Source organism: Dama dama, chromosome 12 (genome assembly GCF_033118175.1).
Source record: "Dama dama isolate Ldn47 chromosome 12, ASM3311817v1, whole genome shotgun sequence".
NCBI lineage: Eukaryota > Metazoa > Chordata > Mammalia > Artiodactyla > Cervidae > Dama > Dama dama.
In genome coordinates this window covers 19,541,124-19,559,886 of record NC_083692.1, presented here as the reverse complement: position 1 = coordinate 19,559,886, position 18,763 = coordinate 19,541,124, and the positions used below count along the sequence as shown (strand labels likewise).

At 47.8% G+C, this 18,763-nt stretch overlaps 1 protein-coding gene across 5 annotated transcripts in view; it reads right to left on the bottom strand.

The window, feature by feature from the left end:
- DPF3 (double PHD fingers 3) overlaps positions 1-18,763 on the bottom strand; it is a 285,832-nt gene that overhangs the window by 103,676 nt on the left and 163,393 nt on the right. For all 5 annotated transcript variants that reach the window (XR_009695069.1, XR_009695068.1, XR_009695067.1 and 2 more), the window contains 2 exons: positions 16,020-16,115; positions 6,415-6,493 (listed from right to left, as the gene is read on the bottom strand). Coding sequence is in view for 2 of the 5 variants with exons in the window: in XM_061156751.1 (XP_061012734.1) it covers positions 6,415-6,493; positions 16,020-16,115 (175 nt within the window). In the remaining 3 variants the exon portion in view is untranslated. The remainder of the gene's footprint in view (positions 1-6,414; positions 6,494-16,019; positions 16,116-18,763) is intronic.

Below are 18,763 nucleotides of genomic sequence, written 5' to 3'. Positions count from 1 at the left end.
CAACTCTTAAGAATCTTCTCCAGCACCACAATTTGAAAGCATCAATTCTTCAGCGTTCGGCCTTCTTTATGGTTCAACTCTCACATCCATACCTGACTACTGGAAAAATCATAGCTTTGACTACACAAACTTTAGTCGGCAAAGTGATGTTTCTGCTTCTTAATACACTGTCTAGCTGTGTCGTAGCTCTCCTTCCCAGGAGCAAGCGCCTTTTAATTTCAAAACTGCAGTAGCAGTCTGCAGTGATTTTGGAGCCTAGGAAAATAAAGTCTGTCACTGTTTCCATTTTTTTCCCCATCTATTTGCCATGAAGTGCTGGGACCAGATGCCATGTTCTTCATTTTTTGAATGTTGAATTTCAAGCCAGCTTTTTCACTCTCATCAAGAAGCTCTTTAGTCCCTCTTTGCTGTCTGCCTGTAGAGCAGTGTCATCTGCATATCTGAGGTTGTTGATGTTTCTCCCGGCAATCTTGATTCCAGCTTGTGCTTCATCCAGCCCAGCATTTCTCATGATGTACTCTGCATATAAGTTAAACAAGCAGGGTGACAATATACAGCCTTGACATACTCCTTTCCCAATTTGGAACCAGTCCATTGTTCCATGTCTGGTTGTAACTGTTGCTTCTTGTCCTACATACAGGTTTCTCAGGAGACAGGTGCAGTGGTCTGGTATTCCCACCTCTTTAAGAATTTTCCACAGTTTGCCATGATCCACACAGAAGCAAATTCTCTATCAGTGTGGAGGAGGGCATATTAGCCAGCAGTCTGTGCAGAGATGTCTTGGGGTGTGTCCATTCTGGAGCTGGAGAAACAGGATTCACACCCCAGGTTTAGCATTAACTGGCTGTGTGACCTTGGACAAGTCCTCTCACCTCTCTGAGCCTATTTCTTTTCAGTAAAGTGAGTTCAATTGTCCCTGCCTCTCAAGGTTGGCACTGGGATTTATAGAAGCAATGTATATAAAATGCTTAGCACCATGCTCTGCACACATAAGTACCCATTAGCAGACGCTATCACCATAATCAGAAAAGGCTGGGAGCAAAAGACAGTGTTGGTGAGAATGCGGGGAAGTCGGAGCCCTTGTGCACTGTTGGTGGGAATGACAAATGGTGCAGCTGCTGTGGAAAACAGTACAGAGTTTCCTTAAAAATTGAAAGTAGAACTACCAAGTGATCCAGCTGTCCCACGTCTGGGTATTTATCCGAAAGAGTTGAAATCAATAATTCAAAGAGATATTAGTGCTCCTATGTTTGCAGCAATTTTCTCAATAGCCAATATGTGGAAACAACCTAAATGTCCATCCAAGAATGAATGGATACAGAAATGTGTACACATACACAATGGAATACTAGTCATCCCTTAAGAGGAATATCGCATTATTCAGTATACAATAACATCAATGAACCTAAAGAACATTGTGCTAAACAAAATAAGCCAGTCCTAGAGAGACAAACGGGCTTCCCTGATGGCTCAGACGGTAAAGAATCTGCCCGCAATGTGGAAGACCAGGGTTTGATCCCTGGGTTGGGAGGATCCCCTGGAGGAGGGCATGGCTACCCACTTCAGTATTCTTGCTTGGAGAATCCCCATGGACAGAGGAGCCTGGCAGGCTACAGTCCATTGGGTCACAAAGAGTCGGACATGACTGAGGGATTAAGCACAGCACCGCACAGAAAGACAGCTATGGCATGATTCTATCTATATGAGTTATCTAAAGTAGTCAAATCCATAGCATCAAAGACTGGAATGGTAGTGCCAGGGGCTGGTGGGGAATGGGTGATAGGAAATCGCTAATTAACAAGCATAAAGTTTCCATCAAGCAAGACGAGCAAGCTCTAAAGACCTGCTATACAACGATGTGCCCCTATTCAACATATAATTCAGCATATTCAGCATATAATGTTCACTTAAAAATTTAAGAGGGTAGGTCTCAGTCTAAGTGCTTTTCCTACAATGTAATTAAATTTAAATTAACTTTTTAAAGAAAATTTCTTTAAAAATAGAGAAAGAAAATAATAACTTCACAAATCACTTCTATTGTGCCCCGCAGGAGGGCAAATGGGTGCATTGTTCCTCCCTAAATGACTGAAACTTAGAGACAAATATTCTCCCTCTTCCTAAAAATCATCCCATCACCACCATCCTCTTTCCCATGATGCTCCTTGAACATGTGAAAGTGAAAGTCGCTCAGTTGTGTCCGACTCTTTGTGACCCCATGGACTATACAGTCCATGGAATTCTCCAGGCCAGATACTAGAGTGGGTAGCCTTTCCCTTCTCCGGGAGCTCTTCCCAACCCAGGGATCGAACCCAGAGTCTTGCACATTGCAGGCAGATTCTTTTCCAGCTGAGCCATGAAGGAAGCCCAAGAATACTGAAGGGGGTAGCCTATCACTTCTCCAGGGGATCTTCCCGACCCAGGAATCAAACCAGGGTCTCCTGCATTGCAACCGGATTCTTCACCAACTGAGCTATCAGGGAAGCCCCAAGAAAATGGAAAAGTGAGTCTCTCAGCAGGAGTCTGCCATAGTGATGCAAAGAGAAAATCCAGGACTGGGAACAGTTAGAAAGCAAAGTGGCAAATGCCTGAAATGATCTTTAAAATACTCTAGTGGCTCAAACCCAAGGATTTTTCGCACAGATCTATCCTCTGTCATCATCCCACCTATAAAAGGGAGTAAATTATATTACTGGGATTTAAAGTTATCGAGTAAATTAAAGTCAACTGCTGGGTTGCTGAATTTTATATTAGACTACTGAGTTTTATAACAATGTTGAAAGAACAGGAAAGATTCTAAAGAGAACAACTAAAACAGAAATGCAAGTCAGTGACACTCTGCCTGGAGAATTCCTGGAGCCTCCAGAACGTTCAGATGCAAAAAGCAGGGGATAATAAAAGGGCTGATCAGTCACAGGCCAGAAGCCTTCAGATCTGAATGAAGTAGAAGAATCATTCCCAGTATTCCTAAGTATCCCCTGAGAAGCTCTCAAAAGATGCAGGTTTAATAACATCTCAGTTATCTCTGCACAGGTCGTCCAGGCCCACACTCTGACCAATACCAACAGCCTTTCCTACAAAGTCTTGTGCAGGTACTTTACAGAAGGGATTGAACATTCTCTCCCCTTCAGCAAGAGATTAAAAGGGAAGAAAGAGAGCTTTAATCCTGAAGCTGGGTAGACTTTCAGGATAATTAATAGAGATTGGTTACTTGCTGGAAAATGAAGGATTGGGTAAAAAATAAATTATGTTTAGATGATTGAATATTTCCCTGAGATGGAATAAATTCAAGGACTGAGTGAAAGGTAACAAGAAAACTATCCATCACTTGAAGTTAGCAGGTAAGATAATATTTCAACCACTCATCTTAAAGGGAAACTTGGACCAAGAACAGAGCAGGACGACTATAGGAATAGATACCAGGAAGGGTTAAATACAATCACACCTGAAAAAAATAGCTACAACTACTCCACAGAAAACTGAGAAGAGGCGGTGGGGTCCAAGGTGGCCTAATATTTTCATAAATAACTCGAAATATGCAGTGGGGATTATGCAAATCAAACCACACACAATACAAAAGTGGCAGGGATTGCGAATCTGTGAAGAATGAAATTTAACTACTGGGCACTGTCTTTAAATTTACCTTTATTGAATCTTGTATATTGAAGTCACATATTATTGTATCTCTTTATGGAAACTCAATAGGGCTGAATGCAGAGTGATTTATGGAAGAAGGAATAATCAAATGCATAAGTAGAAAAGAGCACACACCTGGAGAGGCACTAGCCTGGGGGTCAGGACAGGCACCGAGTGGGAAGTGGTTGAGACGGTGCACAGTGCAATAGGGTGGCCAATTACTTCTGCTCTCTACAGATGCGGGTGGTGCTAAGAGCCGATGTGTAAAATAAACAAGGAAATGTGTCTGTTACTCTTTGAACCACTTGGCCTTGGTACTACTTTCAATGAGAGTGCTGAGTTTAAATTAAACCTGGAAGGGGATTCAGAGCAGGCCAGCACAGAAATTATGTGATGTGTTCCTAGGTAAACCAAGAATACCAGGAGATGTTAAGAGGGCCTCCAGCACAGATGAAATGCTGAATGTGCCTATTGGTTGGGAAAAGATGCACAAAGCTAAGCGGGCCTGTAGGAAAGAAAAATTTCAGCTCCTATTAAGGGAAAAAAACAATCATTCAAAGCACAGTTGGAATCATGGAAGAAAGGGCAGCTTATGGTAACACCATCCCTGGGGACATTCGAGGAGTTGACCAGACACCTCTCTACTTAGGATGCATTAGAGATTATTAAAAGCATTCCCTGCTCAGATCGGGGGTGGGAGGTGGGCCTTGCGACCTCTCCAAAGGTCATTCCTATCCCAAAGGATCACATGTCTGAAGGGCACCAGATAAAAATAAAGTCTATTAATCACTGAGCTGCCGCACAGTTTCCTAAGAGAGCCAGACTGGAGAAGGGCATTCCACGGTGGACCTTGTTCCAACGAGGGAGGAAAAGGAAGGCCTGTGTAGGCAGAACCAACTGCAGAGACTTCCAGAAAGCCTGAATCGGGCGTCCCAAGCGTCACAGGGAACACAGGAGGAGGAAGAGATCCCATGGGGAAGGGAAGAGGAAACAGCAAACGGCTCTGAGAGCCCCTAAACAAAGCCATGGGAGCTGGGGGAGAGGGTGTGAGCCAGGCCAGGTGGGGACATCCGCAAAGGGCACGTCCTGGATTTAATGCTAAAGAGGCAGACCTCGGAGACAAAGCAGTGAAGGCAGGAACCCTGGGGAGGATGGATAGGGGTGCACGGGTGTGTCTGGGATTATCATGGGCTGGGAACCTGATGAGAGCTAGAGAGACAGAGCAAAAGGTAATCCCACTGTCTGGGGGGAGGGGGGGCAGAAAATCACCTAAGAAAATGCAGGCTTTTAAAAGAGGAATGGAGCCGCAATGCCCCAGTTCCTAAGCAGCTCTTGGCATTCTTGAGAGCTGGGCTGCTCCGGCCAGACACAGTGGGAAAGCCTGCTGCCGGGGCGTCTGAAGCACCCTTCCCAGCCCTGAACCCGTCTCCCGAGGGGCTAGCATGCTTGGGCTTTTATGCGTCAGAACAAAACTGAACGCTTTCCAGGAAGCAAGACCCAGGAGGAAGCAGGCACCTCCCGGCACTGCCAAGAGACATCAGACCCCATGCCTTGCTCCCTCCTCATCCTGAACGCACACCTGGGGATGGAGACGACGTTACCTGCAGGACTCATCTCAGGACTGTCATCTGCATGGTGTACTAAACAGTCAAATGGGGGTCATGGAGTTTGAGTTCTTCTAGCAAAATGTTCTCCAACCAGCTGTCACCCCACCAGGCACAGAACACCTTGTGGAAATCAAAAGAGGCCAGCAAAGAGGGAGGAAATGTGCGGCATGCCCAATGTACTGCCTGTGCCCCCGCCCTGTCTCCCTTGGGGGTGTCCTGCTTTCATAGTGACTGCAGACACCGGCAGGACAGGCGGGGCGCCCAAGGGACCACCGTGCCCAGCCCAGCCTCACTGGTCCCACCACAGCCTGTGGCAGAGCGCTGCGTCCTCAGAGAGAAGGCAGGAAGGGAAGATGGTCAGGGAGTGCGGTTTCAAAGGCCGCCCCTGTCATGGAGCGAGGAGATGGTGCCCGATCTGGTGAGGAGATAACTAGGGCAAGGATCTAAACCCACCGCCCAGTGCTCTCTGGTGGGTGAGAAAGACAAAGCTCTCTCAGGCTGACGGCAGTCCCTCCGAAAGCTGCAGGTCTCCCAGGTCCACCTGCTGCCACTGTTGCCGCAGCTCGGCCCCCCGAAGTCCTTCCCCAGCTCTGTCTGCAGACCCTAAACCCCAGAGCCGGGGAGTCACTTGTCCAAAGATGCTCCTGAAGCCAGTGAGAAAGGCTGGAGATGGATCGTGGGACATTTATTAAACTAAGTCATCGTCAGAGAAAGATTCATAACCTGCCTTACCTAGGACAGGAGAGAGAGAAAGAAAGGAGAGAGAGGAAATTAAAGAGAAACAAATGAAAAGCCACCGGAGCCAAGCACCTCTGTTGGAGGATTTTGAGTTATGTTTTTGTTTGTAATTCTCTGAAACAGAAAAAGAAATAGAGGATGAACCTTACAGAGACAGAGAGAGTGAAAGAGAGGGAGCCAGAGGAAAGCCATAAAGGAGGCCACTGCAGGGAAAGGAATACAGGGCAAGGAGGCCTCCCAGGCTGGCTTCTCCCTCCGGCAGCAACACCAGGCCCGGGGTAGCTGCCAGAGGAGGTCAGGTGTGACTGCAGTGAGGTGGCAGCCAGGAGGCAAACTGAGGTCTGGGCCCGAGAGGAGAAGCCAGCAAGCCTGGGGCTGGAGCAGCTCAGGGAAGGGTGGGGGCCCGCGGCAGGAAGGTGGCGTCTGCTGTACTTACTGTCACAGACGTAAGGCTTGTCATGGTCTTCCTGCGAGGCGGCGTCGTGCCTCCTCCTGCCACCTGCGGAGCCACGGGCCTGGGGAGACATGGGAATATCAGGGTGCTTGTTATGCTGACAATCACTATGGTTCCCCAGTGTGTGTTCTGTAAGACCCTGAGTGCTTCACCTGGATCTCCTTATTCAACCTTATACTTCACTCATACCTATACCAACCCCACTTTACGGATCAGGAAACTGAGGCCCAGAGAGCCTAAGTAACTTGCCCAGATGACTCAGCAACTCACTTGTATCGCCTCATTAAATCCTCACAACTCCAAAAAGCAGGTGCTGCTATTATCTCCATTTTACAGATGAGAAGACTGAGGCACCAGAGGGGTGAAGTAGCTCACCCAAGGTCAGGTGGTCACTAAGAACTGAGCCAGGACGTAAACTCAAGACACTGACTCCAGAGCCTTGGGCAGTCAGAATTCCCATCCTCTACTGTTGCCCCCAGGACCTCTTCCTCCAACTCCTTAGCCCCAGGTTTGCTGACACCACATGTGGATGCCAAACCTGCTCCTCTCAGCAGCCAAGATGGTGGGAAAATGATAGCAAGTAGCGTGAGCATGCAGTCATCACCCCAGACTCCTGTGTTCACATCCCCCTCCAGCTATAGTGTCTCGAAAGCGAGCTAGGTCCAGAATTGGGGCAGGAGCCCAGGCCCGTGGGGCGCTCCCCTCCCCACTTGCTCAGCCTACTCCACGGGGTGGGCGCCTGCTGAGGCCTCCCTGTGTGGTCTGCCTCTGGTCTCCAGCCAGTGGCCAAGACCTTGACACCTCAAAGTCTCCTGGGGCTGGACTCTTGACACCCCCCGCCGTGTGTGCATCTCCCAGAAAGGGCCAGCATCATCGGGGCGGGGGGGGGGGGTGGAGGGTTGGGGTGAGGGAGTGCAGGGGTGGGCTCCACCTCCAAGGATTGACAAGAGCAGCCAGAGAGGGAGCTGGCAGCTCAGCAGCCCTGGGACAGTGGCTATGAGAACATGGCAGGGTTTATTTTTAGACCTTTGTGAGTCCTACAGCGGCCACGTGGGTAGCACCCTCGCCTCCTCCGGGTCATTCTCTGGTAATGAGTAGCACTAAACTCCCAAGCAGGTTAAGGGCCCGCTGGGGTCTTTGGGGACAGAGGCAGGAAGGTACAGTGGATGAGGAATAAAACACAGCAGCACCTGGTATGCAGGGCAACCGGGACCTGGCCTGGAAAAGTGGTCCCGAGGTCGGGGGGGGCTTCAGAGTCAAAAGGCCTGAGGTGCTCTCACACACACACACACACACGCACACACACACTTTCCCTGGGGACATCATAGCGGAAAGGCCTGTACCCCAGTCGCATGATGTACAGCCTGCCCCCAAACACACACAGTTCACAATCAACAACCACCTGCCAAGCTACGGCAGCCACCACCTCCTCGCTTGTCTCTCTCCAAAACAAATTACAGAATCCTCCCTCCCCTCCTCCACTCCAGGGTGCTTTCCCGCCTGGCCTCCCCGAGCCCCCACCATCCCTGCCCACCCCACGAGCCAGCAGCCCCCTCCCCTCGCCCTCATTACGCAGAGTTGACCCCAAGAGGGAGCTGTGCGGCCCTGGCAGCCACCCCCTCCACCCCGAGGCACTGACAGGCTTCCCTCCCTGCCTACGTTGAGGGTGGTCACCCTAAGCTGCCCACGCGCCCCTCCCCACGACATCCCCTCGGAGAAGCCGGGGACAGCTTGACGTGCGCAGCCCGCAGCCCTGTCACAGCCGCCTCGGAGCAGGTGAAAGCAAGTCAAGCAGAATGACAAGGCAAAGGCAGACCCAGGGAGGGGCTCGGGAGACTAAAAATACTTCCCGCCCGCCAGGGAGGAGAGGAGGAGAGCCGGGACTGGGAGCAGCCCGAGAGGGAGGGGGGCCCCGTCGAGAGCCAGGGCTTGATAACACTCCCACTCTCTCCCTGCACCTCAGTTTCCTCAACTGCAAACAGGGATTGTGGCTCCAGGGCATCAAGGACACAGGCCAGGGATGCCTCCAGTGGCTGGTATGTATGTATGTGAAAGTTGCTCAGTTGTGTCTGACTCTTTGCCACCCCATGGACTATAGAGTCCATGGAATTCTCCAGGCCAGAATACTGGAGTGGGTAGCCTTTCCCTTCTCCAGGGGATCTTCCCAACCCAGCGATCAAACCCAGCTCTCCCACATTACAGGCGGATTCTTTACAAGCTGAGCCACAAGGGAAGCCCAAGAATACTGGTTTGGGTAGTCTATCCCTTCTCCAGCAGATCTTCCCAACCCAGGAATTAAACCAGGGTCTCCTGCATTGCAGGCAGATTCTCTACCAACTGAGCTATCAGGGAAGCACTCTTCCAATCTCCTGCAACATATCAAGCCTGGAAACTTGAAATCCTACTTGTCTTGCTCACATGTCACCTCCTCAGAGAAGCCCTCCTGACCAATGTATGCCTTCCATCCCACTTCATGTCACAGCACTTAGCATTATCTTGCTTCATACTGGGCTTCCCTGGACGCTCAGATGGTAAAGAATCCATCTGCACTGCAGGAGATCCAGGTTTGATCCCTGGGTTGGGAAGATCCCCTGGAGAAGGGAGTAACTACCAGTATTCTTAAGGGCTTCCCTAGTAGCTCAGTTGGTAAAGAATCCACCTGCAACGCAGGAGACTCCAGTTCGATTCCTGCATCAGGAAAATTTGCTGGAGAAGGGAGAGGCTACCCACCTCAGTATTCTTGGGCTTCCCTGGTGGCTCAGCTGGTAATGAATCCACCTGCAGTGTGGGAGACCTGGGTTCATTCCCTAGGTTGGGAAGATCCCCTGGAGAAGGGAAGAGCTACCCACTCCAGTATTCTGGCCTGGAGAATTCCATGGACTCTATAGTCCATGGGGTCACAAAGAGTCGGACACGACTGGGTGACTTTCACTTTACCTTTCACTGGTATTCTTGCCTGGAGAATCCCATGGACAGAGGAGCCTGGCAGGTTACAGTCCAGGGGGTCACAAAGAGTCGGACATGACTGAGCAACTAAGTACGTACACATAATGTTATACTATATATTTGTTGGTGTACTTGCTGGTTTTCTGTTTGCCCCACATAAGGGTGGAAAATGCATCTATTTGGGCCACCATTATATTTGGAACTTGGCACAGGGCCAGCCACCTAAACAGCACTTAATAAATATTTGCTGAATAAATGAATCAATCCACCAGCCAGTCAGTAAGTTAATTGTCTTTGGTTCTTCTCCTTCATTCTCTGTATCCAACTGGTATTGTGTCTTCCTTCAAAGGACATCTTAGGCTTTGCATTTCCCTTTTACTCCATATCTTAAGCCAGGGTCATCAATTAACCCTTGAGCCACTCAAAGAACTCACCAGCTAGGGTTCTACCTCTGCATTGCCCTACCCAATGCATCCTGCTTGATACTCAGACTCATGAGACAAAAGGAGTGGAGGACAGGAGCCCATGGTCATCCATTCAATCACATACTCAGTCACGGCCACCCGAAGCCTACTGATTTAGCCAATGATATCCTAATACCAACTCTACCACAATCACCTCATGCTCATGCTAAATCCAAGTCTTTGTTTTGATTGATCTCTGTCATGGATCAGCCTCTGCTCTGCCCAGCCATATCTGGTCCATGCTTTAGCCTTGTTAACATGCCACTCCTCCAAGAATCTTCCTTTTGTCACACTAAAGAGTAAAGCATCAGTTTTAAAGTCAGACGGACATATTTTAAATGCTAGCATGGGTTTTTGGACAAGTTACTTGTCTAAGTGTCAGTTTTCTCAGTTGTAAAATGGGCAGAGCAACATCTTTATTGCAGATTTGTTGTAGAGCTAAGGGGGTGTGAAACCACAGGGGACAATGCTGGGTCTACAGGAAGTACTCAATAAATTATTTCCCGTCCTTGCCCAGTTGATTTCTCTTTCCTCTGAACTCTTATTGCATTTGGTAAGTGCACAGTCAGAAGCCTGCTGCTTTCTAATTGTATCATGACTATTAGCATTTTCTCCTCAATTTAATTCCAAGGTCCTGGAGAGCAAAGATGACACTCTATATTTTATTATAACCCCTGACACTTAGTACTATGCAGGGCACACAGCAACCAAAGTTCTTTCTTATATATTATCACAGTTAATTCCTACAATACCATCTGAGTTTAACCATCTAATATCATTCCCATTTGGTACTTGAAGAAACAGGTTCAGAAAAGGCTCATGAATTGCCCATAGTCACAGAGCCAGTGGAAGACAGAGGCCCAGATTTCCAGAATCTGTTACAGAAGACTTTGAGACTGATGTCCAAAGAAACCACTCTCCCACTCTGAGAACTGCCCATCTCACTCCACTCCTCTCCACTCCACGTCCCATTCACACACTGGTGGGCCATGGCAGCCATGATTGCATCACATGGCCCTGCCCCACTGGCCACTGTTGATTGGCTGACTCAGAAGTAGACACATGACCCAAGCTGGGCCAATCAGATTCTACCTCCAACAGACTTCAAATTGGAAAATAGTGACTCTAGTTAGTACAGATCACTTCAACTTGGGACCCATAAATTCAGGAATTATGGGGCCACATGCACAGAGAAGCAGAAGAGGCAGTCTTGTGAGAGAAGGATAAAGGAGGAAGTAGTAAAGACCAGAAATCGCCTGCGTTCCTTACTTTTTCCCTGTCCTAAATCCCTGCCACTTTCTGGTCCTATCTGAACCTTCAAAAATTGCTCAAATCTGGTGCAATAGCTCAGCAGCTTTTCAAATACTTTCCATTTTTGCTTAACCCATTGAGTTTTCTACAACTAAAAGATTCTCAACTAGGACAGACTCAGTGCCAAGCAGAAAGTTAGTTGCTCTGTACCAGTTGTTCTCAAATAGTGGTCCAGAGATCCTTGGGAGTCGCTGAGACCCCTTCAGGGAGTCTCTGATGTCAAAACTATTTTTGTAATAGTCCTAAAGTGTTATTTGAAAGTTTTCACTCTCATCCTCCCACAGGTGCACAGTGGAGTTTTCCAGGGGCTACACAACACAATGATGTCATCAGTCTATGTGCTGGTATACTCAAGTTTAACATTTTTCTGTTTCTAATATGGGAAGTATCACTGGTTATAAGCCATCAGAACAACAGCTTTGGGGGCTGTCAGTGATTTTTGAGTAAAGAATCCCTGAGACCAAATAAATATTGAGAACTACTGTTCTACACTCTTGGTATTTAAAGTGCAGTGCTCAGACCAGCAGCACTGACATCGTCTGGGATACTGCTAATCGAGCAAAATCTCCGACGTCACCCACCAGACCTACTGCATCAGAATTTACGCTTGAACAATATTACCAGGTGCTTTATATGCACATTAAAGTTTGAGAAGCACTGGACTACACCATACTGCATCATAAACACTTACTGATTGATCAACTGATTGATAACACTCACGTGGATGACTCAGAGGAATTTCATGAATTTTAAAAAGCTTTGATTGTTCGGCTAAAGTTACCATAGACTTACAGTAAGGCTTATTGTTGCATTAAAGCTACCAAAGACTAGGGCCAATTATTAATTGTTGGGCCTAAATTTCTCTCACCTCTCAGGGAATCTCCATTGCCAAAGTCAGAGAGCTATTCCCTTTGCTTGCACTCTCCTAATAATAGTTCACCTTTATTAAGCACTCAAAATCGGTTGTGAATTACTAACTCAATTTTAATGATGAAGAAACTGAGACCCACAGTACTTACGTTATTTGGTCAAGGTCACAGGGGTTACATAATTGACCAAAACTCTAGTAAGTGGTAGAGCTTGGATTTGAACTCAGGGTTCAGACCAGGTAGAGACTGTTCTTGCCATCACTACCTTAGCCCTGACTTCTATGAACACACAGAGCATCTGGTGGTCTTGTTAGAGTGCAGACTCCAATGTAGCCCAACTGGGGTGGAGTCTGGCATATGCATTTCTAATGAGCTCCCAGGTGACATTGATGCTGAAGCCCAGGGACCACACACTGAGACAGCCTTAGACTGCATCTCAGTCCTGACAACAGAAACGGGAGTGACTGTCCGCCAGGCGCCAGCAGCGGCTTGAATACATGTTAAAGGGTAGCTTCTTTGAGGTTGTGCATGAAGCAGTCACCACTCCTTATTCCAGCACAGGCAGGCTCAGCTGTAACTTTTAGGTCCTTCCATGGTTCCCACTATGGGTGACATGTCCACCATTTTACTGCACAATGTAGAGCCATTTGACTGCCCCTCAGCCAGCATGGATGGGCCCAGAACTAGCCTAGGCCCCATCTAGCTCCCTTGCTGTGTTCAGGCCTTTTCTCAGCTCCCAGAAAGCTCAAATAAGACCTTTTGTTCTTTTCCTATCATTAAACCATTCATTCAACAAACTGGCCAATGGCCACATGCTGGGCACTGAGCCATGTGTGACCCAGTGGGAAAGTACAGACCTGTGTTCAAATCCTCACTTCTTCCTTACTGGGTTGGACAACCTTGAACAAATTCTTAACCTCTCCAGAAGTAATAATATCAACTCATAGGAAAGAAAGAAGCAGTGCTGACCAAGAGAAATACAATGGGGTTCACATGCCGTTTTAAATTTTCCAATGGCCACATTTTTGAAAAGAGTGAAAAGAGAAAAAGATGAAATTAATTTTAGTAATATATTTTATTTAACCAAATGTATCCAAAATATCTTTATTTCAGTGTGTAATCAATATAAAATCATTAATGAAATGGTCACCGTTCTTTTTATACTGTCTTCGAAATCTATGACTTCCCTGGTAGCTCAATCGATGAAGTATCTACCTGCAATGCAGGAGACTTGGGTTGGATCCCAGGTTGGGCAGATCCCTTGGAGAAGGGAATGGCAACCCACTCCAGTATTCTTGCCTGGGAAATCCCATGGACAGAGGAGCCTGGCAGGCTACAGTCCATGGGGTCACACGAGTTGGACACAATTGAGCGACTAAACCACCACCTTTGAAATCTGGTGAATATTTTACATCTACAGCATATTTCAATTTGCATGAGCAACATGTCAAGTGTTTTGTAGCCACAGGTGGCCAGTGGACGGTGAAGAAATACAGAATGCAGCATAAAGAACCTACCATCACTTTCAGTAACGTAGCTCTTATTGTGAAGAGCCCCATCATTGCCTGATGTATAGGAAGTATACAGTCAGTACAGACGACTGTTGCTGCTGCTTCTGATCGTATTCTTACAGAGAAGACACCTAATTCATATTTGCTGACTGCAAGTTCAATGCCTAGATTTCAGGGAGTAGAGATATTAAAACAACCATTGTCTACCATCTACTAGAGTAAGTTTGGTTTGGGCTAAGAGAAGGGATGGAAACTGGCCTGCAGTCATATAGCAACTGGCGTTCACAAAAGGCTCAGAAAGCCCACATTCTAAAGTCTTCTTTAACAATAGAACTAGATCATTCATTACTTTGTAACCCCCAATGAAGGCATGGGTCCAGGCAAATTCATCAGTGGCCACTGAGAAGACTAGGTAAAAACACGATGGGGCACTTTTCTAAGGAGAGCTCTGGCTGACAACACCCAAATTCACTGATCAGTTTTACCACCACTGAAGTCAGAACTAGTGGACAGCATACGCCTCCAGATGTGAGGCAATAAGAAACACACATCACACCTAGGAAAGAGTTGAGCCCCACCAGAAAGGTATTTACATACACACACACACACGAATATCCACAATCTAATTGTCTCTCATCAAAACACTAGATTTCAGGAAATAAAGAGGATCCAGGGACACATTAGACACCACCAGTCTGCCAACTCTAGAATATGAAAAATTCTACAAGACCAACCACCCAAGTTCTTCAATAAATAAATGGCATGGAGGGGAAAAAAAGTATATATGTGACAGGGAATAGTAGCAAGGAAGAAGTGTTATAGAATGCAAAAGACAAGTTTCAAACTGCCAAAGCCATTTTTGAGAAAATCAGGGGGAAAATGACCAAGGACTAGATACCAGAATGGTGGTGGTTTAGTCACTAAGTCATGTCCAACTCTTGTGACCCCATGGTCTGTAGCCCACCAGGCTCCTCTGTCCATGGAATTCTCCAGACAAGAATACTGAAGTGGGTAGCCATTCCTTTCTCCAGGGGATTTTCCTGACCCAGGGGTCAAACTCAGGTCTCTTGCATTGCAGGAAAATTCTTTACTGACTGAGCCACCAGGGAAGGTGGAGGATATTAGAATAGTTATTTTTATTAGGTATGATAATGATGCCTGTTAGAGATATACATTAAGATATGGCACAGGTTAAATTAAAAAAAAATGTCTAGGACTTGCATTGAAATATTCCACATACAAAAAAAACTACACAAAAAAACAAACATATAAACCAACTGAAAGTGGGGGTAAAGAAAAGATTAAACAAGAATGTCAAAGCATTGATCATGGAGGAAGCTGAGTTGTGACTCTATATGGTGTGTGGCATCAGCGGGCGGCCCTGTCCAGACTGAGAAATTCCAGCTCCTATCCAGGTCAAAGCACCGTAGCTCAGAGTGGGCACTGCTGGGCCCCCTGCACCAGTCACCGAGGAACCTGCTTACAATACAGCCTTCCAGGCCTGACCCCGGACCTCCTAAATCACAACTTCCTGGAGTGGATCCTGCAAATTTGCATTTCGATAGGCTCTCGTGGTGATTATGATGTGTGCTCAGACTCAAGAGCCACGGGAATAGAGAGCCTTGCCATGATCACCACTTGACCCAAGCCCAGAGGGCACCCAGGACTAGCCTCTCATCCGGGGAAGGGGTAAGCATCCATCCAGAGCCTGAAGGAGCCAGACCAGCCTCACAGCGCTAATTCTCCAGACGGGAAGCAGCAGCTCATCCCCGCCACGCCCGCTCCACCAGGTTATTTTCAGATACTCCTGCAGACCCCTGAAGGTGACCACAGACAACCCCTTTGGCCTTGAGCATGAGGACTCTGGAGGACCACCCCTAATGCCTGATAGCGCCACTCAGGTTTGGCTCCCTCCCCTCAAGGGTCACCCTCATATTTTTATTCCTTCCACCATGGATTTCCCATCTGCCATTCCCCAGGCTCCTGGCCTTTACTTGCCGCATTCCAGGCCCACACACCTCCAAAGCTCTTGCCACACCTGCCTGGGAACCATCAGTTATGGCCCTGGCATGCTTTCCCAGTATGCTTCTGCTCTCTGCCTGGTGAAAGGTATGCCAAAGCAGTACCTGTGAGGCTGGGGCAGCCCTAAGGACAGGACACTTTTCAGCCTTCTTCTATGACTGAGGAATGGGGCTGGCAGTCACATTCTCCTCATCCTCTACCCTCGCCCAGACCTCACCCTCACCCTCCCCATCCCCTTGCTGTGTCCTCTGCCACTTTTCTCCCTCTAGCCAGCTCTAAACTCTGGCAGGTTACCACCTGGGATCAGAGCTCTTCTGGCCGTTTCCTCTCTGGGTGTTCTGCGAGGAAGACCATGGGTACACTCTCTATCCAGCTACAGCAGGATTCTGAATCTGGGGTCCAGTTGTCCGACAGGTCCCCCACCTCTCTGATCTCTTCCCTCCCTCCTGGCATCCCCAGCTTACCCGTCCTCTGGTCCGATTCTTCCGCTTGGGAATATCCTCTTCTAAATCCTCTTCTTCATTTCCTTCTTCTACATTTTCATCATTTTCTAAAACCCTCTGAAATGAGAAGAAAATAGAAGCATTGAGAAATAAAGCACAAAGGAGAAAATCCTCAGAGGGTAATGTTGTGTTTTGTTGTTGTTATTTTTTAACACAGTGAAGATGCTGCCATGGCTCAGCCTCCAAAATGCTGGCCAGGACTTGGGGCTCCTGGCTATACTGACCCTCTCTCCCAAGACCCTTCCAGCCAAGTCCTCCCAGAACACTGACCTTTTCAACACTTTTTGCCCACAAAGTGTTTTCTAAAAAGAGAATACTCTAGTAAGGGTACTCTTCTATGTAGGCCCATGATGTCTGGTCAAAACTTCAGTTCAGTTCAGTCACTCAGTCGTGTCCAACTCTTTAAGACCCCATGGACTGCAGCACTCCAGGCTTCCCTGTCCATCACCAACTCCTGGAGCTTGCTCAAATTCATGTCCATCGAGTTGGTGATGCCATCCAACCATTTTATCCTCTGTCTTCCCCTTCTCCTCCTGCCTTCAATCTTTCCCAGCATCAGGGTCTTTTCCAAAGCTTACTTTAATGTAATTTTCCCTTTGTTCCTCAAGGGCCACCTCAAAGACCTGAAAATACGTCTCTCCTTTCCCTGGCATTCTGGAATTCTGCCTAGTTTGATGAAAACAAGTAACTTCCTATCCATCTGACCAGAATTTGACATGAATGTGTTATTCCTCATCTCCCATTGTTATGTTCTTTTAAGAGAAATGGATTGTCCTTACAGCACTTGTAGTAGAGCTTCAATTTAATTCTCTCTCTCCAATGGCCCTGCAAATTATACTGTAGCAGAGAAGCCAGCTTCCATTTTACAGGTAAACAAACTGAGGCTGAAAACAGTTTCGACTGCTCAAGATCATACAACAGAATCCACAACCAAAGCAAGGTCAGGTTCATCAGCTCAGTGTTTCCATTTCTCTCCTAGCTCTTGTGTCTGAGAATTCCAAAGCATATTATGATACTTCTTAGAGGACCTGAGCACCTCGCTCACTTGGTGGGAGGCAAGAAAATGGAAACCTGTATCTCCAGGTTTAAGGGAGGGATAAGAGACTAAGGCAGAGGACCAGCCTCCCCTCCCGCAGGGTAGAAGTGGGATAAGGGGAAGGGGAGCCCATGGATTCCATATCAGGGGTCCTAGGAGCTTCTTTGTAAGCTGATTGTGTGACCCTGGGAGAGTCATCGTTGCTTCATGCCTCAGGTTCCCCAGTTACAAAATAGGAACTCATTCATTCAGACAATCAACAAACATTTATCTAGGGCTGACTACTTGGTAGGTGCTGTCCTAGATCAGCCACAGTGTGGCTACAGATCTGGCCCCAGTGGACTCTCCAGCCTAATGCAGGGAAAACAGATTCAAATAGCATACATAACCATATAATTACAACTGCTATGGAAACAGAGACAGACAAATTCAAGGCGCTGTGAGAGGCTGTTAGAAAGAAACTTTACCTTATCTGAGGTCAGGCAGGGCTCACCTGAGGAAGTGAACAAGGGGTGTTGAGATGTAAAGGATGAACAGGGACTAACCTTGGGACCAGGGACTGAGGGGAGAAGAGGAGGGAAAGTATTCCAGGGAACAGCACGAGCAGACACCCAAAAGCAGGGAGGTGAACATAGGTTTTCCAGGGAGCAGGAGGAGGCCAGTGTGACCAGCGCTCAGTGGCTTGGGGGGAGACTGGCATAAGATGATGCTGGAAAGGCGGGCGGGTACCAAGTCATACAGGACATTGGCATCTACCCATCCTATGGTGATGGTGTGACAATCGCACAAGCTATGAAAAGGCTTAGAAGGCAGCATGCCAGGTACTGATTTCTAGTATCACCATCACTGTTCAAGGGGCCTCCTGGGCCATGCCCTTGGCTTGCCCTCAAAGCAGGAAGCCCAGGGTGAGTTTCCAGTGACCTTCTCCCACTGCCTTCTTGTCAGAGAGTTCCATTCCCATCACTGTGGTCAGGATATTGCTAATTAACCAAACTCTCCCAAAGAACTCAAAACAGATATCGTAAATCCTTCTCTGGCTTCTCTACCAGGTTTATATGGGAAGCCATCAGCCGAGCACTGAGGCTCTCTGGGCCAACCGTAGACACCTAACAGAGAGGCAGCAGCAGCAGCTGGACGTGACCTCTGGCCTGCAGCTAGGGAACGCTGGTCGCAGCCCAGCGCAAGCAGCCCAGCCTCTCTGCACCTTGGCTTCCTGAACCATCAGGGGGAACACGGGCGGGACAGTGACAAGCCAGGTGCTCCGCAGGCTTCGGTGAAAAGATGTGGCATAAATGCAAGGTGTGCTGTTGCTCTTTGTAGAGCCACCTTGCAAACTTTCTGGGTGTTGAAGTCATTTAATCATGGTAAGTTCCGAGTGTCTTGACTTTAAAGGTCATTGCCTCTGGCATCTCAGTGCAAATCTGACTCCATTCGAATTTGTTTCATTATGAAGGAGTCTATTACCCACCATACAGACTCTGGGTTAGAAGGCAAAAGCTGGGGAAGGCCGTTGCACTTGTCCCCAGACACACTGCACAGTCTCAACGTCTGGGAGGAAACTGACTTCTCCCTCCCTCTTCCCATCGGCCTCCCTGAATCTCTAGAACCTCTGGTCTGAGCTTCAGGCCTCACATGTGACAGCGGCATTTCCCGTGTTTCTGCATTTCTT